The sequence below is a fragment of the Corvus cornix genome, chromosome 5, assembly GCF_000738735.6.
Source record: "Corvus cornix cornix isolate S_Up_H32 chromosome 5, ASM73873v5, whole genome shotgun sequence".
NCBI lineage: Eukaryota > Metazoa > Chordata > Aves > Passeriformes > Corvidae > Corvus > Corvus cornix.
Genome location: NC_046335.1, coordinates 39,978,899 through 40,004,796, shown reverse-complemented (window position 1 = coordinate 40,004,796; position 25,898 = coordinate 39,978,899). Strand labels below are relative to the sequence as shown.

General features: G+C 38.3%; 1 protein-coding gene across 1 annotated transcript; it reads left to right on the top strand.

Moving 5' to 3' along the window:
• The first annotated feature begins 356 nt into the window (after positions 1-356).
• Positions 357-20,334, top strand: SPI1 (Spi-1 proto-oncogene). The gene is made up of 5 exons (XM_010412900.3): positions 357-773; positions 7,230-7,323; positions 14,620-14,807; positions 18,647-18,803; positions 19,486-20,334. The coding sequence occupies exons 1-5, from the start codon at positions 729-731 to the stop codon at positions 19,800-19,802; spliced, it is 801 nt and encodes a 266-aa protein (XP_010411202.1). The 5' UTR covers positions 357-728; the 3' UTR covers positions 19,803-20,334.
• The last annotated feature ends 5,564 nt before the right edge of the window (positions 20,335-25,898 follow it).

Here is a 25,898-nt window from a genome sequence, read left to right as displayed (position 1 = left end):
AAGTCTCATGGGCATAACTTTTGTATAAACCTAGGGCTGTGTATTTGAAACTGCATACTCTTTTTTTTCCTACCTGCTAGGTACTGCCACGTAATTTCAACACAAGATTATTATTAACGCAGGTCTATGCCACTGCTCTGGCCTCACAGAAGTTGTCAGGACTGTGTCTTTATGATCTATCATTAAACCTGAGAGCAGCATCATCATTATAGTTCATGTACAGTGGGAAGCACACAGCCCTCCCCGGAGTGCTGCACCCACATGCTTGTTTGTTGGTAGCAGGCCCAGGCTCTGGGCTGCTGATTATACAGCAAAGCACCTGTCCATGACTGGGGCAGACTTCCTGCTACAGCGCCACAGCTCCCTGAAATGAGATTTATGCAAACTGGCTAAAGTGTGATGTCACAGCGCGCTGATAGACCCAAGGGCTATCTGCCTTCTACAGACATTTGATAAAATCAGGAACTTCGCATACAACTCGGGAAGAAGTTCACCTCAGAACCTATAAGGGCAAACGATGAAAACTTGTTAGGGTCCTCCTATCCTGAGATCCACCACTGCCAAGGGACTTTACGGAGTCCGAGGATCTCTTCTTTTTTCTTTTTTTTTTCTTTTCTTTTTTCTTTATTTTTCCTTTTTTCCCCTTTTTTTAATATGATTTTTTGCAAGTCAGTTATTCAGGATGTTTGAAAACTGAATTAAGAAAAATTCACTCAGAAGTTGGCTGAATGTTGCAAGCTTGCAAAATGGAAGGATTTCCCCTTATTCCCCCTGTGAGTATATGGATTTATTTCTAATATGGATCATTGGGCTCAGTAGCAAAAGGCAAACTAAACTAGGTTTTATTATTTGAGAATACCTCTGTTTTGGTCTGTAATGCCAGGAAGTTTGGCTTAGGTCAATATATAAAACTAGTGACAACACTGCAATGAAAGGGAAATTAACATTTCCTCCCCAAACTTGTATCTGATTTTGATCTCCATTTGTTTTCAGAGATTAAATGTACGGTATTTTTGTACAGTACATTTATAGCAAGTCAGTAAATCTCTTTTCTTCAGTGCCGCCTACGTGATATAAAAGCCGTCTTTCTTCAGATTGTAATTCTTAATCATCTGAAGTCTCTGACATAGTTTATGTATTTAACTGTCTACCAGTCTGTGACAGAAGAGTTGTTGAATGCTGATTTTATATATTGCAGATTTTAGGACTCTGTGTGTTCTTTGCAATTATGGCATTTTAGTTTTTAACTTAATCTTTTCTTGAACTGAGTTCTCTTGAATTCATTTACTATGAAAAAGCATTTGGCAAATGGGGAAAAAAACCTACAGCCCTTATTTGGGTCTTTCAATGTTTCCTCTAAGATATAAATTTTTCTGTGTGCTTATGGGACAGGTCTATCCTTTCCTTAACTCTGAAGCATTGTTGCACTGCTGTAATTTATTGTATGCCGAGTTCAAAAATTATTATTTGTGAAGAAAATAATGTCACTAACCTGTTGTTCAGAAACCGACCTTAATGGGAAATCTCTAAGCAGGATGGGTACAAGGGGCCTTAACTAGATTTCATGAAGTTTGTAGAAGCTGAAGAGGTGTCAGATAAGGTGGTTTGCTTGGCTTTTTATGTGGTAGATGGCTTACAGTAATTGCTATATATGTGTCAGAGAATAGAGGGAGACAATGCAGGCCCAAGAGTTCTTTAACAAAAACTTGTATCAAATTTTGGTTTTGTCTTGTCCCATTTAATAAAGACTGAAGACATTTCTTATCTTCCATCCAGAGAGATGGCCCTCTGAATTCCTGTCATGTTCAGAATTCATGATGACTGAAAGTATTTGTCTTCTTTTTGAGGGAGACCCTTTATTATCTCAGTTTATCATCAGTGTCCCTGAAATCACCTATCTACCCAAAGGGTGAGAAGACCCTAAAAATCATTTTTCTTTTTCTTAAACACACGGAGTTGCCCAGTGGGTCTACTGTAAGTGCAACAGAATAGAAATCTGAATAGAAACCAAGACAATAAAAACGTATATAGAGATTTCTCCACATGTTACTTGTTGGGCTTAAAAAAAATAAGAAGAAACACAAACTTAGCTACCCCAGGAAACAGCCTCTCTATTCAAAAAAACACAATTGTTAATCTTCTGTCCATTCATTAACTCATAGCTATGTTTTCTGAACTTTTTTCTTTTTTCAGTATTGACTTCCAGGACATGTGTTGAATAAATGGACTGAAAATATAATATAGTTTGGCCCATATTCTAATTTGTGTTGCAGTTGATATTCTGTCTGAACTCTGTTCAGATGAGAGATACAACTGGTTGTGAAAATGCAATTATATCTTACTGGAGCACTTGACAGGGCAATTCGTTTTTTATTTTTGTGATTAAACTGTCAAAAAATTAATAATTTTGTGGTTTGTACTTTCAAAATTGCTTTAAGTGCACTTTGAGCACTGCCAGCTAGAGCCCTGCATGTCTGTGTCTCCTGGGACTTTTTCAGTGGGGACACATGAGCCTGTTTCTAGGCAGGAGTTGCAGCAACACTTTCCTCCTCCACCCCTCCCCGTTCAGTTGAGGGTGGGTCAGCAACTGCCTTCCTCTTGCCTCTGCTAGGAAACTCTTACCCTTCACTTGGAAAACACTGTTTAAATGGTTTGGGAGTACTGCATCTTCCTCTGAAGACTAGGAGTTTTGTGGGGAAAAGTTCTGCAGACTGGGTCTGCATCTTCCAATGCATGATAGAATTTAGTCATTTTAAGGGTCAAAAAATTAACTCAAACACTTTTGCCTAAAGAGGGTTCCAGTTATATATGAATCCCTAAGTAGCCACCTGTAGAAATCACAGCTTTGAATCAAGTACTTTTGCATGAGAGAAAAAATGCCCCACAGAAGTACTCTGTTCCACATAACTGCATTGTCAACACGGTCCAGTGAGGCTAGCCCAATGAGTAATCATGCTAGTATTTTTACTCATCTTTTCTAAAATAGTTATACTGTAATTTTTTTCCAAGGAAATATAGTTAATCTTGGCTTTAAAGCTTGTCTCAGCAGCACATCACTGGAAATTGTCTGAAGTATTTTTGAATCACATGCCAGTGAATAGTTATATCAAGATAACAAAAAGATCATCATTTAGTGAATTTACCATTTCCTGGAATCATCTGACAAAGTCTTGGGGAGTAACAAGATTTTCAGACTGCTATTCTGTTGTGTTCAATGTATCTCTCTTAACCAATGCCAACTGAGCTTTCTCTGAGTGGTTTTGTGGCTTTTCCCTTGAGTTTCAGGGCAAAGATGGAAGACAGAGGCTACTCTTAATTTATCAAAGTCTGTGACAGAAAGTACTGTTTGTTGACCTCTTCCTTGAGGGTAGAATATGGTTTTAGACAGTTTGCTGCACCTCATGGCGTGCATGAAAGCAGATACCACAACTATGGTTCCTAACAAAGCTTTCAGTCACTCTTTTACATGGAAACAACCGATTGAACAAATGGCTATTGACATCAGTTAAATATTAAACATAGGCTATTCTTTGCTTTTTGTCAGGAGCAAGAAAACTGTTCAGTGTCATGGAAGTGCTGTCAGTGAGATGATGAAATGAGTGTGGGTGGGGACGTTCCAGAGAAGGACAGGGCAAGTGGGTAAAGATTGGCACAACAGGCAACAGAAGTACATGGTGAAACCTCTTTTCTCTAATTAGTGAAAAAGTTTCTAAAGAAACTTTTCTAAAAAAAACCAAAACAACAAACTGCCCCCCCAAAAAACAGAAAGCAATTAAAAACAGATTATTGAAAATAGCCTCCATAATAAATAGAGGGAAATATCCCACCTTCCCATAGAATAATCAGAGAGAATACATGCTGTACTATCTCCTTTAAACACCATCTGATTAAGTTTATGATAAATAGACTTTAAAATATTTAATATGCATCTTGCTATGTTAGTTACTGTGCCCTTGAAGATCAGACACCAAGATAGAAAGCACTGGCATTACAAGTCATTTGTGGGAACAGATTTGCATGAGTTAACAAGGATATACACACACGTCTTTTATCAAAAGGATTACTGCACAGGAAACAAATTCAAGGACAAAAATTCCAAGAATCCCTAATAAGAGATTTTAAGCCCCAGAATTTCAAAACAGAGTTTATAGCACCCCAATGCCCTATGTAAAAGCAGATGTTTTTAGATGTTCAGTATCTCCAACTCTCTCTGCAGTCAGTCAGATCTGTAAATATTAAGGGAATCATTGTTTTAAGAGTCTATTTAACACACCTTCCTTTAGCTCTGGTCATTCAATACGCATCTGAACTTGTGAAAGTAGCTTTGAATGGTAAAATACTTCATTCTCAGCTCTCAGACTGTGAGACACAGTTGTCTGAAAATGTGTATTAGTCTGAAGTGGGGGAGTTTGGAAATTGGGAAGAGACAACAAAGGAAAAGCACAATTAGGAAAAGTCAAGTGTTCTTTTCCATGCCTAAAATACATATTGTTTATCTACTTTTGGACTGATGCTTGGCCTTCCTGCCAAGCTATACTTCTGTAAAGATATGAGTGATAGATGCTTTGTTGTAGCAGTGGAAACTTTAGAAAATTAAACCTACATTGACAGGACACTGATTTCTTTCAAAACTTGTTTACTTTTGGCTAAATAGCTACCAGTTAAAAACTTCAATGCATTTAGGTACTGATTTTTAAATAATGTCTATCAGTTTCTAGTATTTTAGATAAGAAGAAACAGAGATTCTTCTTTCAAACAATATAAGTTTATATGACTTTTTAACCTCTGTTTTTCCCAACTAGTATGATATGCCTTTCCCATTTAGATGTTGATGTTTCCCCTTTCACAACATATTTCCTTTGAATTACAGTAATTTATAATATAAATTATAAATTTAGTTTTTAATTTATACTATAAATTATAATAATTTACAATTCTGAATATGAAGACATAAGTTTATATGTTTAATAGAAAGCATATATTTAGGGAAAGGAAATGAGGGAGTGGGATGCACTAATTTGCAAAGATAATGAAAAGTAGATATTCCATTCAGAACTTTATACTGAAGAAAGCAAAATACAGTCTCATGACTTTTTCTTGTCAGAGATCAGAGTACACTAAAAGTCGAAGGAATGAAGATGAGTAAATACACATAACCACAGAGAGAACACCAAGAAAATACATAGCAAAAAAGCAGAAACATCAGAGAGAATGCATGCTGTACTGTCTTCTTTGACCACTCCCCTGAAATCTGGAAAATAGATTATACTTCCCATTATATCTCTGTGCGGATAAAGGGCAATTCTATTGGAATCACATAGATTTGGAAAGGGAGACTGTACCTACAGTACAGCTCTGGAGACCAGAGAGGACTCCCTTCACTGGTATTCCTGCTGCACATGCAATTGAATGATGATTTGTCCCTTTTCCTTAGTCTTTCCCTTAGATAGCCTTTATTGTGTGTTATCATCTTCTCAAGATTTCCCCAAAGCAATTATCCACCACCAATGATTATCTTTGGAGCTTGTAGCCATGTGATGGATTTTCTCCTGAGGCTTTGAATATTCCATGGATCTGATTCCCAGATTGTGTATGTGCTGAAAGTCACGAAATTTTGGACAATCTTCCCAGTGCAATTTAATGATACACTAATACAGCACGTGGCTGCTACTAAGGATTTACCAAGGTACAAAGTAATTGCTGAAAGTGTTTTGTTGGGGGTTTTTTTGTATGTGCTCTAACATCTTAATCCTCAGAAAGGGACAATCTTTAAATCCCCAAATTCCAACAGAATGAGCTGAAGGAGTTAACCAGAAGAATTAAAGAAACCAGGGGAAAAAAAGTCCTTTCCTTTTGCTAGCTGCTTATCTACCACCTCCATCTGGTTTTTAGTAGCAGCTGCTACCTTAGGTTTCATGTTCTCAAGCAGTCTAGAGGAGTAAGAAAAAAAGAAGCTCTTCTGTATTTCTGTCATGCTGTCACCACAGCATAAACTTACAAAATGCAGATATTCCAAAAATGTGACAGGTTCATGGAAGGAGAGAAAGAATTTGTGACATAGAAATAGGCATATGAAATGTGAATGCAAAAAATATGCCCATCATGTAAGTTATCGTGTTATTTTAAATATTTGTTGTTCAAAGTTTGTTATGATGGAGTCATTAATAGAATTAAAATGTTTCTGTTAATACCTAGAAATACTAGAAATAATTTCCTTTCCAAAAAAAGCCAAGAAAGGTGGTTGAGTTCTCCTTTGCTGTTGACAATGCAAGAATTTGTTCACATTGGAAGGAAATACTGTAACAAACTTAACTGGACTAAGGTTTAACAAAACCCCATGAGAAACACCATCTTTCTCTAAGTCTTCATTCTGGAAATGAAGAAGAACGAACATTAAATGAAGCAACAAGATTGTGCACAACTAATAATAAACAACCTTTATTGCAACCACATAAGATCTTAATCAGTATTTGCATTGGAATACTAGGCCTGAGGAGGAAGAGAAGTAGGCAAGTTACCCTATGTCACCTGTTTTTGGAAGATAGAGAGGACTTAAATTCTACAGCTAAGCATCCAACAGGTCACAACTCACTGTTTGCCCCACATTTGGACTTTTAAAGTCTTCACTGTGTATATCTAAAAGCCCTGTGTCGTTGATTTGAAGCAGCAAACGTTCAGAGTTCATCTTGGACAGAAACTGAGAAAGAAATTGGTTTTATGCCCTCTGTCAATGTCACTACCCTCGCACAGACTGCCACCATTTAGTCAGACCTTGTAGAAACAATCAGAATAATATGTTTAGGCAAGACAAGTTTCTGCTTTCTCTTTTGCATTGTGAGAATCATCATCATTATCGTCAAGAAAAGAAAATGTCTGTTATTACCAAAGAAAATATTTCACCTTTACTTGTGCCTGATATCCACAACAGCTCTAAAGCAGTATCCTCAGAAGGCTGGAGTATGGGATGCAAGGGATTTGTGTATTACAACAGGACAAGTTCTGCTACACAGGCTGGGTCTCTTTTCCACTGGGATTACTCTTTTTTCCTCCAAATCAGTGTCCGGTGTCACGCAGTTTATTTCTGCTGATTCAATAATAACTTGAAGTCTCCCCTTTCTTTCCCTAGGCAATATAAAATGGGTTGGCATCAGCCCTTCACTAACTATATGAATAATTTGGAAAGGATTTGTGTAAACTTACAGTTCTAAAAATTCCTCTTCTTTGTACAGCCCTCTGAAGATATGGTATCCTATGAGTCAGACCTCTACCGACAGCCCCATGACTATTACCAGTATCTCAACAGTGATGGAGAGAGTCATGGTGGTAAGTCAAAAAATATCTCCTTGGAGCATAAAGTCTCATGGGATACCACAGGAAATAGATTTAGGACATACAAGAAAACAACAAATCTGCTGCTGTGATCTATAATGTATAGGCACATATTTTCAAATCAGAAATGAACATTATTTTATTCTGCTTAATGGCACTGTTCCAACCCAGCAACTGCAACATGGTTTCTCTGAAAGAGCATTTTAAAAAGCACTGTATGATGCAAGGAGCTTCCAGAAAAGTGTATATCATTATCTCTATCCTTCATTGTCTTTACTGTGTTTTTATTTTCCTCTGCAGATCAAAAGCATTCAGCTTGCTTCTCAACTTTTTGAGAACATGGATTTGCAACACTACTCCTCCTCTTACGTTCCCATGTTCAATTCCTATTTGACTTAGGTCCTAGATAATCTATTTGTGCTTTTATTTCAATTAGGTTTATTTGGTATTTAGCCTTCTTCAACTCCACGTATTTTTCTCTTTCTTTTGCTCTCTATTGCATGCTGCCACACCTAACAACTTTCACTCTTCCTCCAGTACACCCAAGTACTTCCTCTCTCTAAATCTATGTAAAACTTCCTTGTAGCTGTTTGTATGTAAACATAACTCAATGTAAAAATGCTATATGATTATATATTACTTCAATTTATGTATGTAATTTCAAAGCTTTGGTGTCTATATTTTAATGTTGTCTGGGCACTGGACTCTAAATCAATGCAGAGGCGAGAGTCTTGCTTTGTGAATTTCATCTCCTGTGCAATACAATAATCCAGCAACACCACCCTGGAAATACCAGAGTCAATATTGACTCAGGAAGGAAAAGCACCGTTCTACTGTGTTACTGGTGGCAGTCCCTGCAGATCCTGGAGTTTCCCTGAAAGACTCCCACTGATACAGCAACTAGATCCATTGCTGTTATAATTTAAGACATGAACTTTTCATAGCACAGCACTGTTTTGTCTGTGGCAACAGAAGCTATCTTAAAGAGCAGTGAGTTACAGAGTAAGATCACTCTGAGCATTTAGCTGAAAGAGATTTCTATCTAAATTTGTTCTCTACATTGCATTCAGGAAACACCTATGATATTCTTAACACCTGGAGATAAAGAATTAATTCAGTTTTTATAAGTTATCTCACGGCATCTGTCAAGTCTCATTAATCATACCCAGCAAATTCCACATGGAAATTCGGGGTTTTTACATTATACCCCGTACCTGTTTGCACACTCATAAAACCGGATAACACTGATTATCTCAAAAGGCAATGGTGACAATTAAACAATAAATATAAAAGATATCATGTAGGAAAAAGCACTTGGAAATATCTTTTCTGTCATTAAGTCCAGGCTACCTCACACAAAAACATCCCTTTATCTTTCATAATTTTATCACCCCATCTGGTTTACTGCCCATTTTTCTGTTGAAAGACTGTTCCTAAGCTACATTTCTCAAATCAATAACATGATTTTACTCATCAAAATGAACACAACAAAAACTGGATAGTCACCTGTATGGGTTATAGCCTAAGCAGTACCTAAACACCCACTTTAAACAGAAATTTGTCTGTTCCTAAAGTTGTGCTACACTTGTCCTAAAGAGCTTAAAACCATATTTTTAATTCCTAACATAAGTGCTTATGGAAGACACAACTTAAACCCAACCTGCACATTTCAGTCAGATTTTTATTTAGGAAAGCACCTGTAATGTAGTTGGTTGTGTATAAATATCAAATGTGCCCTGTGCTGTCCTGAATTGCTCACAGTCCAAAAGAGCAGTGAACAACCAAAGAATACAGATGGAGAGTGAAAACAACAAATTATTGCAGTTTCCTTCTTTCCTACAAATATTGAAAAAAACAACTTTGGCTTTCATTTTGTTTACATGACAGAAGTATAGGGTCTTTAGAAGAGCCATGCAGAAGAGCAGGAAAAGGATGCCACAAACTACGTTTAGAAATATGTACTAAGTGTTCAGAACAAATTGGATAAAAGCACAATGATTGAAAAATGGAGGGGGAAAGGAATAAAAAAGGTACTGCAGTGACAGCAGTGAAAGAGACAAGAACCTGATTAGCTAGGGGAAAAAAAAAGAAGAAGTAAGAACAGAACTGTGAGAGAGAAGTTCAGCTTGGGGTACAGGGAGATCCCTCACAATACATAAAAATAATTTTTCAGGCCTACTCAGTACCAATATGCACCTCAAAACTGCCAGTTAATGCAAATAGATGCCTCTAGACAGAATAATACTTCTGATTTTGCTGACAAGGGACTGCTAAAGAAATAGGAAATTTTCCTCAAGTGTCAGACTACCTCTCTCTCACTGCTAGCAAATTAATTTTGTGAAAGGGAGATGGCAATGTCTTAATCTGTAGATCTGTGCTACATGCATTACTGTCACCTTTTCCTCAAATATAATGCTGAAGGAAACCCTTACTCCATATTTACACAAATAGGCAGTAAAGTCCACATCAAAAGCTGTAGATCTGTGCCACTAGTGAGTAATATGTAGGAAATAATTTCCAACAAGTGAACACTGATTTTAACAAGCAAAACCACAATGTGATGCATTGTGGGATTATTTTCTGTACTGCAGTGTATCTATGTTTTAAAAACTGTAATAAACACAGAGACACAGTCACGCAGGACAGAAGCTGCTTCAAGTGATCATGTATTAGTCCATCACCCTACCCTGAGCTTGTAAGTCTGTAAGTGTAACACAGCATATTTTGTAACACTAATGCAATCTTAGTAATTACCTAATTCCACTGCAGCTTTGTCTCTATGTTACTACCAAACATTATAGGTTTAGTAAAAATCACTTTCTGTATGAAGCTGAGTGCTGACCCTTGTTTGCTTCATTCCTAGCCTTATGGAACTCACTAGATTTCATGATCTGGGATTTTATTTTTGTCCTACATCCTGGAGTAACACGATCATTTAAGAATCTCACCTTTGATTTTATTAGCCCACATAGAAGTGGAAGAAAGTCCAAACAGGTGGATCTCCATCTTAAATCCTATATGAAAAAAAGAAAGAATTCCAAACTTCATTAAAAAATTCCTTCCCTTCAAAGTTATTCTCATGAATTGATGGGGCCTGACTCACAGGTTTTTGAATATTTGGCATTATTAAAGTCATGAAGTTTGTAAAGTGAGAGCTAATGAGATTCTAATATTGTTTTAGATAAGACTGACACTCTGCCCAGGACTACAGTACTCTTCTCAAGTGTTTCTGCAGTATCTGATCAAGACATTGAGTTTCCAATGTCCTTCAATATTTTTCTCATTTTCCCTATGGGTTTTTTTCTTGACTTGTTTTTTCAGATATGCAAAACACAGTGCGACTTGTAAGCTATGCAGTGTGGAGCTGTGAAAGAAACCCTCTCCTAGTTCAACATGTGTTGGAAAATCTGCCCAGCCCAGAGCAGAACTAGCCAGAGCCATTAAGCCAGACCTCCCAAGTGCATCCATGCCAGCAGCTGTCTCCTCAGCCAGGGCAGAGCACTGTGCTGACAGAGCTGTCACATTTCCAGATCAATAGCTGGCTCATGAATTTCTGCACGGCTTTGCACTGCATACATAATGCAGATTTAGCCCGTTGCTCCACTTTTATTAGAAATACCTTCCTTGAGCCTGTTTCATATTCCAACTGCTGGTTCTACCATTTTTCACCTATTAAAACAGGAGCAAAGCAATTTACAGTGGTGAGAAGGTGTATGAAAAAGTTTGGTCATGTTTTCTCACTTGTGGAGTGAGAACCTAGCTCCATGGTGAATATTAACACAATGGCTTTAGGTCAGCTATGGCTTCCCAACAGGCTAACATCCTCTCGTTCATGGGAGGGAGTTCAGAGTTCATGATTGTCCTTCCCCTAACCTTTCACTACATACAAGACCAAAACAAACATGATCTCCATGTCTCTGTAAGAGAGAATTTTTTTCACATCCTCTTTCACTTCACATGAAATTTCTCATAATGACTCCATTGTGTAGCTATAACTTGGCTTTTAATGACATTTTCCTTTACTCAAAGAACAGGCACTTTCCATTTCTAGAATTTTTCTCTCCTGTCTTTTTTCTTCCTTCCACCTTCATGTTTTAGAGAAAAGAACATAATTGCTATGTGTTACTGACATAACACTAACAAAGAGCACAGAAGTAAATTTTCTGGTAACTCTAATATCTGCAGACACAGATATTTAGATATTTCTCTTTTAATTTTCATGTGCAATAACTTAGCCAGGATGGTTAACTGCAGAAGGGCTTGTGGAGACAGATTTGTAATTTCTCTTCTAATGTTACTAAACCAATTTGTTTTTCCTAAGCATCACTGGGAAATTATAGATAATTTAGAAAGAAGAAGGACTTTGGTCCCTATAACAACTTGAATGTTTGGACATAAGTTTGTGTTGAAGTAATTTCTGACATAGATTTTTTTGTAGTGTAATACCATTATGTCATTACTTTAAATCCTATATGCTGTGCTAATAGTATTATTTTATTACTGTCTTTTTACAGCAGCATCTAATTCCATCAAAAAGGACTTTAGTAATTAATATTATAATTAATAATTAGTTATTAGCATGAATATGCATAAATAGTGTTCCATAGGTTAATTAATCTGCCAAGGGAAAAGTTAAAACTGTTCTGGAACAACAGTAACCTTGTCATAGGCTCCAAAAAACGAAGAGGTATCTTGAAGTATAAAAACATGACTGCTGATTAAAAAGTATTTTAAAAGAATCAAAAGTAGGCCACCTAGAGGGTGCACAGATACTCATGGCTTTGCATGTTGGAAAGGTTCTTTGTTCTCTCTTGGCCACAATGTTTTCTACTAGTAAGACATTCCACAGCTGAAGACCTGCCATTCACACCTCAGAGACTTTTTCCTGGGCTTTGTCATCCTCCTAATTATGCATTGATGTCATTTGCTGTTGTAGATTATCAATGACAAGGGCTCTTTGGGAATACACATTGCCCTCCAACGGAGCACCTTCCACACAGCAAGAAGAGCCAGATTGTTCTAAGGAACAAGAGTTTAGATTACTCCTGCAATGTATTCTCAACAATTTAATATGCAGGGCTGCCCATGGTACATGGGACCTCAGTGGTTAGCTCTACTTAAAGAAATCTGCAGTCATTTAACCCAGAGAAAACAAGAGTTAGTGTGGCTCAGTCTTCCAGCTAAACGGAAAGGTTTCACACTGAAAGTGCTCAAAGCTTCCTACCACGACACAGCCTTAGATAACCTTTGGATTTCAACTCACGCACTCTGCTGTTTCCTGGGTTGAAGTAGATGTGGATGTTAAAATACCTGGGTACTTTGCACCCATTAACCCCACTTTTTTACCCTAGAAACTGAAATCTTTGTCTTGAACTGCAACATGAAGAAGCGCTACTGTGCATTGTAATTGTCTTAGGGCTATAAAATCCATACATAGCCCACAGAAAGTGCCATACAACAAAGCAAGTAAGTGACAAAGTAATGCAGCAGGTCCCTGGATGCTTTTATAAGCACATTTCCACCCCTTCCACATGCAGTGATGAGGTTTATTCGTGAATCAGAAAAGCAGAAAGGACAAAAAAGTAAGTGCTGGTGTCACAAAGGGTGTGATAGAGCCTCCAAATAAATTTCTACAGGCCTGAGAACAAAGGCAGCTAAAGGACCTTACAGTTTCTCAAGTACAACTATGTTTGGTATTACATTCACTGAGTTAACTCTAAAGGAAGCCACATTCAAAGTCATTCTCCTGGATTTCAAATCCTCAGTGTTATTACACTTAACTGTTTGAAACATAAATGGGGGAGGATGAGGAGACAGAAGATGAGAAAAGGAACAAATTTGATATTTAGGAAAAATATTCATAGCACATTAGTATCCTGATAATGTCATGCACAATAACATTATATTGCAGAACTAGACAATTTTTCCTCTATAAATTTAACTACTTTAGAGGAACATGTTCAATTCTGTTATTGAATGGATGTCAACAGTTGGGAGGGAGCTTGGAGAGGTGTACAAGTGTGAATAGGGGGGTGATTATACTGATTTACACTGAAAGACTGAGAGCTGAAGCTGGGTTAAGTGATAATTAGAAGTAGATTGTAAAAGTACATGACAGCAAAACATGTGAAAAACATGTGAAGGGCAGGACAGAAATGATTTATAATAATACAAAGGAAGAAAACTTGGAATTGTAATATATAAATTAGAACTGGTACACAGAATATCATAAAGAAATCTTGGCCATGCATAAAATGATGCACGAAAAGGTAAAATCTGGAAGATTAGTTCTGAGTTCAGTCAGAGCAGAGGACATAGTGTTGACACTGATTTTAAAAACAGGCTGCACATAAATATGTGCAAAATTATGTATGCAGCTATTGTATAAGAGAAATAGAATTAGCAATACTTCACACTTCTTGTAGAAAATTTTCAATTTTGAGCAGCAAATATGACATTCTAAAAACTTGAAGGCTTATGTGGAACTAAAAAAGCCAGAAATCTAAAACTGAAAATGATATGGAATTTAATTTCAAGGATAAATTAATCAGGAAACAGGATAGTGGTTATTTAAGTACTTCTTTATGTTTTTGAAAAAAATCCAAATTATCACAGAAATTTCAAATGTACTAAAGAGATAAAAAGGTGGAGAAGGAGTCTGCATTAGAATTTAGCCTTCCTGTAAACAGTGTACACCAGATTTCCACATGTTTCTCCTTTTATTCTCTAGTATTGGTACTTCAAAATGTGTGATACAGCAACACAGGATTACAGGAAATATCTAGAAAAGTGCCTTTCCTGCAGCATTCCTGAGATTTTGCTAGCAGAGTAAAATAAAGACTAAAGATAGCTGCCGAATAATCTTAACATTTTTTCCTCCTCATTTCCATAAGGAGTGTAATAAGAATATGACAGTATGAAGATCAGTAGAATTTGTCTCAAGAACGACAATGTTTTGAAACTTGTCATGGTCTCTTCTTGAGAAAGGTGCCAGCATTAACATCTTTTGCATCTTGTGTTAAATTATCATGGAAATCCATCTCACTATCTGAGAGTATTGTCCTACTTAAAGTGGCCTAAGTATTACTTCCCAGCCACAGGAATTTATGAGATCAGGAAAAGAAACTTTACAGGGATCTATACAGATTGTCAGCAGAGACAGACAGGTCAACAGGAGTGGTTTGGAGAGGGCAGAAAGAGCAGTGACAGGGGTAAGAACCAAAGAAAGCCAGGTAAATGCCATGTTTTTTAATCTTGCAATGACAGACAATTTTTTTAAACTTTCTTTAGATCATTATTGGGAATATCATCCACACCACATGCACAGTGAGTTTGAGACCTTTGGAGACAACCATTTCACAGAACTGCAGAGTGTGCAGCCTCCCCAGCTGCAGCAGCTCTACAGGCACATGGAGATTGAGCAAATGCATGTCTTGGATTCTGCAATCCCAACCACACACATCGGACTCAACCACCAGGTGCGGTTACCAGCCCCTGCTCAGAATTTCAGATGATAATTAATGGTAAAGAAAATAGTGCATTAGGGAATGCAAACTGTTAAGTGAAAGAGATTGCTGAAAAGAATTACTCAGGTTCTTAGGGCATGTAAAGCTCTTCATTCTCAGGACAAATGTATTTTAAACATTCTTTTTACCTGGATAATGAGAAGTCACGCTCCTCACACTGTCTAAAAAGAGAACTGCATTTTGTGGAGGTGTTTGGAGTTTCTAATTTTTGTTTCATTTGGAATGAAAATCAACTGGTTTGCAATCCTGCAGATGAACTGGACCTGAGAAGCTTTGTATCATCATAGCGAGGGTACCCATGACTCTTAAGAAGTAATTCTGAGCTTTGAAGTAGTAGTAAGGTTTTAAATATTTCCAAGGAACCCTGACATTTTTACATGACTTGTATGAGAAATGCTAACAAAGACAAGTCACTGGTAATTTCTACCACAGGCTGAGGAGAACATACTTGTGCTTCTCTCTGGGAGTAAACAAGTCACAAGCCAAAGCACACTGTCTTGTCTTTGCTCAGATTTTACATGAAGCCAGGCATTTCCCTGTAAAAAAAAGATACTCCACTATGCAGTAAAGATAGTCCCCAAAGCACCAGTGAATTCTCACTGAAGCTGAAATTATAAGGTGTTCCATCATACTGCAAAGATACTAAGCACAGTAGGTGTGGAAATCACTCTTGATCCTACAAGACTACGCCCTAAAGTCATTACTGAAAGCAGTAAGAAAGCTGGGAGTTCTTGTGCTAAAGAGTTTCCCAATATACATGAAATGTCCTAAATAAAATGACAGAGTAGAATTGAAGTCAGAGAAAAGAGCATTTGCTGATTACAGTGCTGCATGTAACAGTGGCCTTGCTGAAACTTGGTGAGAAAAACCACATGCATGGGGTTATCATTTAGGGTTTCTCTGTTCAAAGCAAACTGAAATTGTATGTTAATACTGTGTTAATCAAAAAGAAAGAAGAGAAAAAATAGAATGAGTAAGTTAACACTGAAAACAGGAAACTGCAAGCCATAAAAAAATCAGGAATAGAATATAAGATGTCGATACAAACAAAGAATTAGGAACAGAAAGTTACAAATATAAAAAATGCTTAATGGAACAGCAGTCTGTGGGAAGCTTCAAGCTGTTTCAGTTGCTCATTGCAACTGCTAATACCTAATGACCAACCATTACCTCTGGCCAAAGGCAAAGGATGAAAATGAGCCCCTTTAGGAATGTCTTCAGAAGGACAGCTGAAAAACAAGAGAGGGCACTTCTGCTTATCCCCCTTCATTCTACTCAGCTATGGCCTTTCATTTCAGGATGAAAGGCAGGGAACTAATTTTGTTACAACTTCTGATAAAGAGCATTGTTCTCTCTCTGCCCCTCCCCATACCAAGCTGCAGAAGATGTTAGTATGCAGAATTCACCACTACCCTCCTTTTCCTTACCAGCAGGGGATCTTTGGCTTTTTACTTTACTTTTATTCCTAGAATAGCTCATGCAAATAGTACTTGGCATGCTCTGAAGTTCAGCTTCTGGTGTGTCTCAGTCACAGTCCCAGGCAAAGAAACAGAAGCAGGAAGTAAGTTTTAATCCTCCTCTGAATTTGCTAGTTTCTAACTAGCGTGCCTGTCCTGCAATATCAGAGTTACTGTTTGCAATAAAGGAAGAACAAGCAAAGACATTTCTTTAATTGTCTGTTAATATCACATTACTTTGTGAAATCAAATTTGAAGTTTAACCTGTTCATGAACAAGATTTGTTTAAAAGTTTTGTTAGCCTGCCAACAGGGGCCTCACAAATAATAAAATAAGAAAAAAATATTCATTCGGAAGGGAGGATGAAATAAAAGGTTGGAAAACTGTGAGAAGAACTTTAGAAAGAGGAAAATCACACGTGAGTGCCACAGACCCTGAGAAAACATCAGAAAATGGAAAGTAGCTAGTAGTTCCTTAAGTTTTCTCCCTCCAGAACAGTGTTAGTAACCTGGCTCTTTATAGCACACTGGCCGGTCCTCTGTGACTCTGTAACTCTGTCCCAAAACTGCGTGACACTGTATTGGCCTTGCTGAGTTTCAGGTGCAAAGGAAGTGTAAGCAAAGACAGAACAGTCAGGGAAAGTGGGGACAGCATGGGGAAAGCTCACTCAACTGCCCAGGCTGGCCTCTGCAACCACCTCTGCTTCAAAGACACCATGTCCCCTCTCATTCTCCCACTGTCCCACTCCAGCCCCAGAGAAGAGGTTCCTTACTCCCACACGACCTCCCAAAACACTCCAAGCTTCCACAGCCTTTTTCTCTGCAGGGGCACCAATCTCTGTTCCCCTCCCCTGTAAGACTCTGTCCCACCTTCTCATTCCCCTTCCCCCATGGCAAAGTCTCTCCCTTCCTTCCTACCCCGGAGGCTGCAGCTTTCTTAACTGTAAAAAGCTAAAGGTGCCTGTGGTGAGGGCTGAAGTTTCGCTCTTGGGGATCTGACAGGAAGCTTACACGCACTCTTGCCCAATCCTGCCCTTCCTGCCAGATCGGCTCCAGCCAATCTGCCAACTCATTAACTGCCGGCTGCTGTGCCCCAAACCAGCCCTCTGCACACGCCTTATTGGGACATTTTAAGGTGGTGCAAAACTCATCCGAAAAGCACCACTCGGCAAAGCCCAGCACGCGGTGGGTGGTGTGACTCATGAACACCCACTGCCCGCTTCAGTGTCTGAGTTGTCCCAGGAAGGGCAGCAGGCTCAAAACATCCTTTCCTGGGGAAGGAGAAGAGCAGTTCAAAAGGAGCTCACTTTCAAGGACCTTCATCTGTCCCATTTCATGAAAGCTACATAAGATATGCTGCTGGGTTTGGGGGGATGTTGGTTGGGTTTTTTTAAAGTAGGAATTGGGTTCTTACTCCCTGCCCCTCAGACTGATATGTTTCTCATTATTAAATAAGAAGATGCAATAATTTGTGGCAACTGGTCATGTTTCCTAGCAAACCAGACCACAACTGAGAATTTACAGAGCTGAGGTATATTCCACACTGCTTCTGACAACATCTCTATATAAGGGCAAGAGAATTTAACACAAAAACTAGCTTGCTAGTTTTGCAGATGAGAAATCCCCCCTAATGGGGAATTTTCAGATAGCCATTTGGGAAAAGAGAATATGGGCTGATATGATGTATCCCTTATCTTAGTGTTAGGGCTATTCCCCTCCTCATGGGGGAAATTTAAGACAGAAAGCCGATGGACCAGTATAATCCCAACTCTAAATTTGGATGCAGTCCCATAGGATTTCCCTGACGTCAGAAGGTACTGTGCCTGAAAAAGGAAGAGGACAACAGAGCCAAAGCCAGCCATGATAGGGCAGTATTGTTCATCTCTTTCAAATTTAGCTCCAGATGGTCTGTTTTAGAAAAAAAGTTGTTCTGAAAAGCAGTTTCATTCTGGGGATAGACAACCGGGATCAGAAACTTATTAGGAAGAAAGCAAGCTTTGGGGAGATGTGGGGGAAGAGGGGCAGTGTTACTTGCACAGGATATAAGGTATGGGAAAGTTCTGACATTCACAATGTTATTCATCCTTCCGTCTTGTAAAGGTGCATTGTTGTACATGTGTTAGTGGTGACTGTTATCTGAAAGTGCTTCTTAATAGGATGGCATCTACTATAAATGTCAACAACTAAGTCACTCAGTATTACAGTAAACATTTTCCCATACCTCTTACTTTCTTCCCCCTTTTCTCTGTGACTCTTTTCATTACATTTCCTTTTTTAATTTTGATGCCCTACTCTCTATCATTGCCTTCTCCCTCTACTACTCTGTTTCCAAAAGGTGTCATATTTGCCCCGGATGTGCCTACAGTACTCCTCTCCACCTCAGCCCAGTTCTGACGAGGAGGACATAGAGAGGCAGAGCCCCCCATTGGAGGTATCAGATGGGGAGAATGATGGTGTGGACCCTGGGCCTGGAATTATGCATGGAGAAACAGGTCAGTGAAAACAGAAGGATTTTGTCAAGCTATGAACTGAGTAGCTGTTACATTACCATGATGATAATGAATAAAACTGTAGAACTGCTGTGCTAGTATTTTATGCCACTGCCAAAGCTTTTCTTTCCCTGACTCCTTGCACTCTCCTGTCCTCTGAATCTTTCACAATCATAACTATCTCAAACCTAATTTCTTTAGGTACTCACCTCCCTCCTCCGGCTTTGTCTGTTGGGGCTTCCCGAATGGAAATGGCTGTTGCCATTTCTCCTCCAATTTATATTAACAGCTGGGAAAACCAAGACAAGAAGGTCAAGGAAGAACCAATTTAAAAAAAATATTTATCTCTCTTTGCTCAGTACCTGAGAGTCACATTCTGTATAACCTGCCAAAATTAGGTTTAGATTAGTTTTGAATTAGCAATGTCTTTCAATTAGCTTCAAATTAGCAAATTAATTTTGGAAGTTTAGCCTTTGGAATTACTTATTCTTGTTTTTTCTTCTTGGTACATCAATCCACAATATGTCCTCACAGTGTTACATTGTCTACTGTTACAAATGCTGCAAACTGAAGAAGTTAGTCTCTCCCAAGCTAGCTGGAACACTTAGATGCATTCTGCTGTTTCACCAGGAACTACACACAAATACTAATGATCCACTGGCTTTCTTCTTTGACTTTCACACAGGCAGCAAGAAAAAGATACGTCTGTATCAGTTCCTTCTGGACCTTCTTCGCAGTGGGGACATGAAGGACAGCATTTGGTGGGTGGACAAGGAAAAAGGTACTTTCCAGTTCTCCTCCAAACACAAAGAAGCATTGGCGCATCGCTGGGGCATCCAGAAAGGCAATCGCAAGAAAATGACCTACCAGAAGATGGCACGGGCTTTGAGAAACTATGGCAAGACAGGGGAAGTCAAGAAAGTTAAGAAGAAGCTGACCTACCAGTTTAGTGGAGAGGTGATGGGAAGGGGGGCCACTGATAGGAAGCATTATCCTCACTGAGGCCATGGGACCCTGAGCAAGAAAAATATTAAGAGCTCCTGGCTGGACACCAGCAGAGGAGATGGACGCATCTTTCTCTTTGCTTCCTGTGCCCCATTCTCTGCCTTTAAACAGCCTTTATCATCAGATGTTTCTGGTACGAATTCCCTTCTTCAGCATCTGAGAATCCTAATCATGACAGAATTCTTTGCTTCCATCCTCCAAGTTGGACAGAGTTGGGAAATTTAAACAATGTACAAATATATTGTTGTCAGGAAAGATCTTTTTTTTGATTGTGTTGCAACTAAAGAATACAGCCGATGAAGTTTTGCCTCCAGAGGTGGTGCTGTGTCACTCACAGTGACACCGCGTTAGCTTCCAGCTTTTAAACTAGCATTAATACAGGCTCTGCCGCAGCTCTCAGAGCTAGAGAGAAGTTTGCAGATCTTGGAATGATACTCGTTCTTTTAAATAGTAATAACATGTACATATTTAATAAAGTTAGATATAATGAAGTTTTGATGTTTGCATAATAAATGACTACTTCACAAACAAGCGTCACACATTCAGTTATGCAGACACAGCTCCTGTGTGGTGTCTTAACAAAAGGTGCACTGGGTTATAGGGCCTTACCCATCTGTAGCTACTTCTTAATTTATCTGGAAACATCATCAGTGGTGTCAAACTCAGTAACAAATATAACGGGTGAAATGCATTACTGTGAAAGGGACTACAGTACTGAAGGAAATTGAAAAATACATCTATATATATACATATATATATACATATATATATTTCTCACTATTTTTTCCTGTGCAAACGAAACACTGCCAGTTGAACTTTTTCTGGTCATATATACCAAGAATTGCATTTATACTTCCATCCTGTTTAGGATATAATAATTAACCATGTTCTTCTGTGGTTTCACTTATTTTCCTGCTCATGTTCTTTCTTCTTGCTTTCCCCCACAGTGATACCTTGATTCTAGCTTATGAATCTTTATTGGAAATAAGTTGTATTTAATCCTATCTTTGCAGAATTCAAGTACAAGAATTCAAGTTTCAAGATTTTAACTGTGGATTTTAATCCCTACTGTAAAAAAATTAATAGTAACTAATAACAACTGCACTGTATAGATAACACTCAAAATGCAAAATAAAAAACAATTCAATATCTGAGACACCATGGTAAATTTACCCAGTACATCTAAACACAGAAATTAAATCCGAATTCAACCAACAGTAAGAAAATTAGAATTTTAAGTTTTAGCATTATTTAACATATCTCAACTGTTTCAATCACTCAAAAATCAGGAAATATCATCATGACTTTCCCACGATTGATACTGTGAAATGAGGCAGATTGAGAATGAAGAGAAGGAGTTTTTTAACAATATTGAAATGCAGTACAACATGCCAAATATCACTAAATAACTTGAAATTTTTCAGAGCTTGCTCCTCACTGAAACCAGAAATAGTTGAAAGTGATGAGCTTCTTACAGACCTGAATTCTCAAAATTAAATCTAAACATAGTCAGTGTTATCTACACTAACAATCTCACTGTGGAAGTGAAAAGTCTGGTGACATCACGGCCTACAGTGTCTCTTTGGAGCCAAACAGAAAGAAGCTCCTGCTTAAAAAACATCACAAAGTACTACTTCCCAATTCTTCTTCCCAGTTCATGAACACGATAAATACATCAGTCAGTGCCAAAAATTAGCAGAGAGTTACCCTTCATAATTTTAAAAATCTTGTAATCGTACTTTTAGTCACTGTTCTTTGAAAATCATGTCAAATATTTTTCATCCACTTAGGTTTAGGGTAAGTCAAAGCTATAAAACAAATTAAGAAGACATTTTGTTTCTAAAATTGTGCTGGAAGGATTTACTTTCTGTAGGACATAATGTAATACTCACTAAATTAGATTCATATAACTCCATCTGCATCCATACTGAAATTTTAGGATGGAGGCTGAAGACATTGAAGGCAGCTCTCAGAAGACTAGAACAACACCCAACACTGACACAATTAAAGTTCCTTCTTGCTCAGCTAGAAACTCAAGACTTCTCTGCTTGGTACTGATGATGACTCTCCACCACTGACTTGGAATTAAAAAGAGATTAAAGACATTTGCATTCATCAGACTTGCAGACTTGATATTCAAGAAAATAGAGTAATAATTCTTCTCTCCATAAAAATATCTTTATCACAAACACAGCTTCCAAAGCAGAACTGATCCTTCTCTGACACTGTAAGTTGGAGGAGAAGGATCATTTCCTCTTGGAGGAAAACTGTGATAACTGAAAAGAGCCAACTGGTGAGTTAATTGTGGAGATGATTAGGATATCGGAAAAGCCATTTCAAGCTTACCAAAAAGCTTCCTAAGATCTATGAGATCTATTTTTCCATTTCCCTAGCAAGTCTTGCATAAAATCCAATTAGATGCTAGGGAAATAATATAAAATTAAAATAAGCATTCAAACAGAAACAACAAGAACCTTTAAACTAGCTATTTGAGCACTGTGCATTACTAGAAAATGTTAATTTAGAGCAACTGCTTGCACTTGAGTTAAAGAATTTGCATTTTACACTGGTTTTGACCACAAGAAACATGGAAATAGAAGATATGAGAAAAATATTTGGGGGAACAGTATTATTCGTAATTAAAATATTTTTTGAAGTAATATTGAATATACTATAAGAAGAAATTTTTTTAAAATTTAAAATTTTATCTCCAAAGCTGAAAACTTTTTCTCTTCCTCTTGTTAATGTTTTGAAATACTGTTTCTAAAAATATTTGCTCCCCATCTGTTTCTGGTTAGGTTTTTCATCTGTGGCATAAAGAGTGAATAATCATGTGTTGCAGCTGTGAAGGAGACCAAATGATGATGCTTCTCTGCCAGAGTACTGTTTGTCTGCCATACAATCCAGCTGCTCGGGATACTAGGCTGTCTAATCAAGCTGAATTATCGCCATTCAGTTGCACATGCAAGCAGAAGCTCTTCAGCTGTTTTAGACAAAAATACCAAAATGAATGTGACAAAATCACAGGTTGTGCAAAATTACAGAGGAGCAAGCATTCCATTTTCTCTGAAGATAGCCAAGTATTAGACAGGCAGACGTGCTCAGAAAAGGCCAGTGGGGTCATTATTAGGAGAGGTGACCCATGATTAACACAAGTTCATTGGAACATTTTGCAGCCTGCTGCTGTTAGAGATTATCAATCCTCTTTCAAGGCAAGTATTCATACTACAGCCAGATATTCAACTTTTATTTGGCCCTTTGCAGCCTGCTTTAAAAACTGGCTTTATTAGCTGCTGAGTGGTTCCTAATCAATTCTTGTGGAAAGATTATTCAAGAAACTATCAGTGAGCTCAATTCAAAATACTGAACTGCTCCTACAATATTTTAGACTCCCTCTAGCTGTACATCAGAGGCATCAAAGGTAGAAAAATTGCACTGACTATACTGATAATCTGCTTATAATAATTTACAGTGGTGGCATGTATTTTTAAATTCTACTCTGTCAAAGAGAGTTTTAGACATTTCTAGATATAAGCTACTACTCACCTACATCAGACAGAACTGCCAGTAAAGGTGCTATTACTTACTTTTACCTGAAAGCCCACATTTATCGAATCCTCCAAACTTCCTGAAAAATGCATTACACACATCCTAATATATCTGCTGGAGGTTTTTTGTCTCCTCCTTCATGAAATTTTTTCTCTATACCCTCATTTCAAGGTTCATACGCTGACAGAGTCTTACAGTCGGTGTTTGCCTTCACCTGTGATTACAACAGGACTTAGGCTCTATACATTGCCAAGTTTCTTTTCCTCAGTAAGCCTTTTGCCTTAGTTTACTTCTTCTATTTGTATCAATCTCTTTGCCCTTCTTCCACTTCTATTTTTTTCCTCCCTCATTCAAATCTCCACACAACAAAATTCCCTTCATAATCATCAAGCTTAATTCAAACCATAGTGCCAGCTTCATAACTAGTACATATAACACATGACAGTTCAATTCAGTCTATTTATATTGTTGCTCGAAATTTTCCTTGTACTCTAGCTGGACATTGTAAATTCGTAGCAAAGACTTTATTACTGATGACAACACAATACTCATTTTTCCTTTGAGAATGTCCAGAACAGTATGTTCTCAATGGAAATCCCACACTTGTGTATTCAAAATTTATGGATTAAGGATAGGAAAGACACTGATATGACATTCACTGTGGTACCAACTCCAAGAACTTGCATTTATTTCTAATTTATTTTGTGTGTTAACTTGCTGTCTCACCACCTTTCCTTGTTCTAAGAAATACTCAAATCAGATTTACATGGTTTTGCATACCCATATACCTAAAACATAAAAAATGTAGTGCTTGTAATAAAAATGCTACTGTAATGAACCCAATAAAATATTACAGTCAAGTAGACAAAGAGTTTGCTCTTTAAAGCAGCTGTAACAATAGCTAAAACTTCACCAAGTTTCACCTTTCTTCTCTAGTAAATGTGCACGTTGCAATTCAGTTGGCTCAGCTAAGCCTGTGCTATTAGAGAGGTCTGTATATAAATCAAATAATTAGAATCCTATTCCAAGAGCTGGGGAATGTGAACTTCTTGCAAAGAACACGGAAACAGCAGTAGGCTGAGATACTCTTTCTTATTTCCTCACTCATAACTCATCCGTGGCTGCCTTAGCCCAACACCTCACACCAGCCCACAGGATCACAGAGCAACCTGGGTTGGAAGGGATGTTCAGAGGTCACCCCATCCAACCCCCTACTTGAAGCAGGCCTAGTAGATCAGATTTTTCAGGGCAACTTTCTTTCCATTCTGTGTTTCTTTCCATTCTCTCCACTTATCCAGCCACATCCTCCTCCTTCATGCCTTTAGTTCCCCACAGTGTTACTTTTTGCTTTTGGGGAGCCAAAGCAGTACGTGAGAATGAGCAGAGCAGTCTATGGACAGGAGGGGAATGAGGATGTGGTAGAGCAGATAAGGGTTAGCAGGAGGTGGAGGAGGAGAAAGAAGGGTGGGAGGAGGTATTGGGGAGACCAAGGTTATGCAAAGGATTGGGGAAGCGGCTTTGTGGTAGGAAGGAATGCAGTTTCTGTGCTTTAAGGCCTCCCTCTGAGCTTCTGTTCTAACTCCCCAGCAGTAGAGCAGCAGTGCTCAAGGTATGAGAAGCCCTTTGACCACTGGTGCCTATGTGCAGAATGCTACGATTCCTCTGCCTTATGCAAAGTGAAGAATGTTTGGGTGCTGAGGAGGGCATTTGCGTATACAAATCAGTTTGGGTTCTGTTAGATTTACCTAACTTTCTGAGTTTTGGGTGTCTGCTTTCAGAAACATTATTTTAGATTTCTTCTTTAGACATTCCCTCTTCCATTTTTTCCCACTCACTCCCACTGTACTTTCCTTTCTCTGCCAGCCTGAGCTATCAATTCCAAGCTCTTTGTTCAGCTTTTCTCCATGTCTGGACTCAGCCACCAGATGCCTCCATACTTAGTAGATTCCAACTGGTTTATTCTCAATGTCCATTTTCAACTTTTGCCCAGCTAGTTTCTTGCTTCCTCTCAGGCCAACTTTTCTCACATGCGCCTCCAGTCAGCTTCTCTATGTGAATGGTTCTCAGTTCCAATGTATTTGTTCAGCCATTTATAGTTTTCCCATCCCACATCCTATTACAGTTTCAGTCTTATCACCAGTTCTCTTCCCTCTGCCCCATTTCTATCCCAGCTCCCTATCTAATATTCTTGTCCTTTGAGGATCTATTTCAAATCCATCCCACAATACCTAGAAAAATCAATTTTTACTCCCCCATCCACACCCTTCAATCACATATTTTCATTTCCTTCTCCCACTCAACTTGGTGTGATCCATTCCCTCTCTGAAGTTCCAGTTATTTGCCCCCAGCCCTGTCAGTTCTCCCCTTTATTTTGATGTGCCTGAGGGAGATACTGTTTGCAGCACAGGACACAAAGGCTGTTTGCTTTTAGTTCAAGTGTGTGGATTAAGTCCAAGACATTAGCCCAGAGATAAATGTATAGAAAACTGCTGATCCCTGCACTGGACCTCATTGGCACAAATAAAACTTCTTCAGAGGACAAAA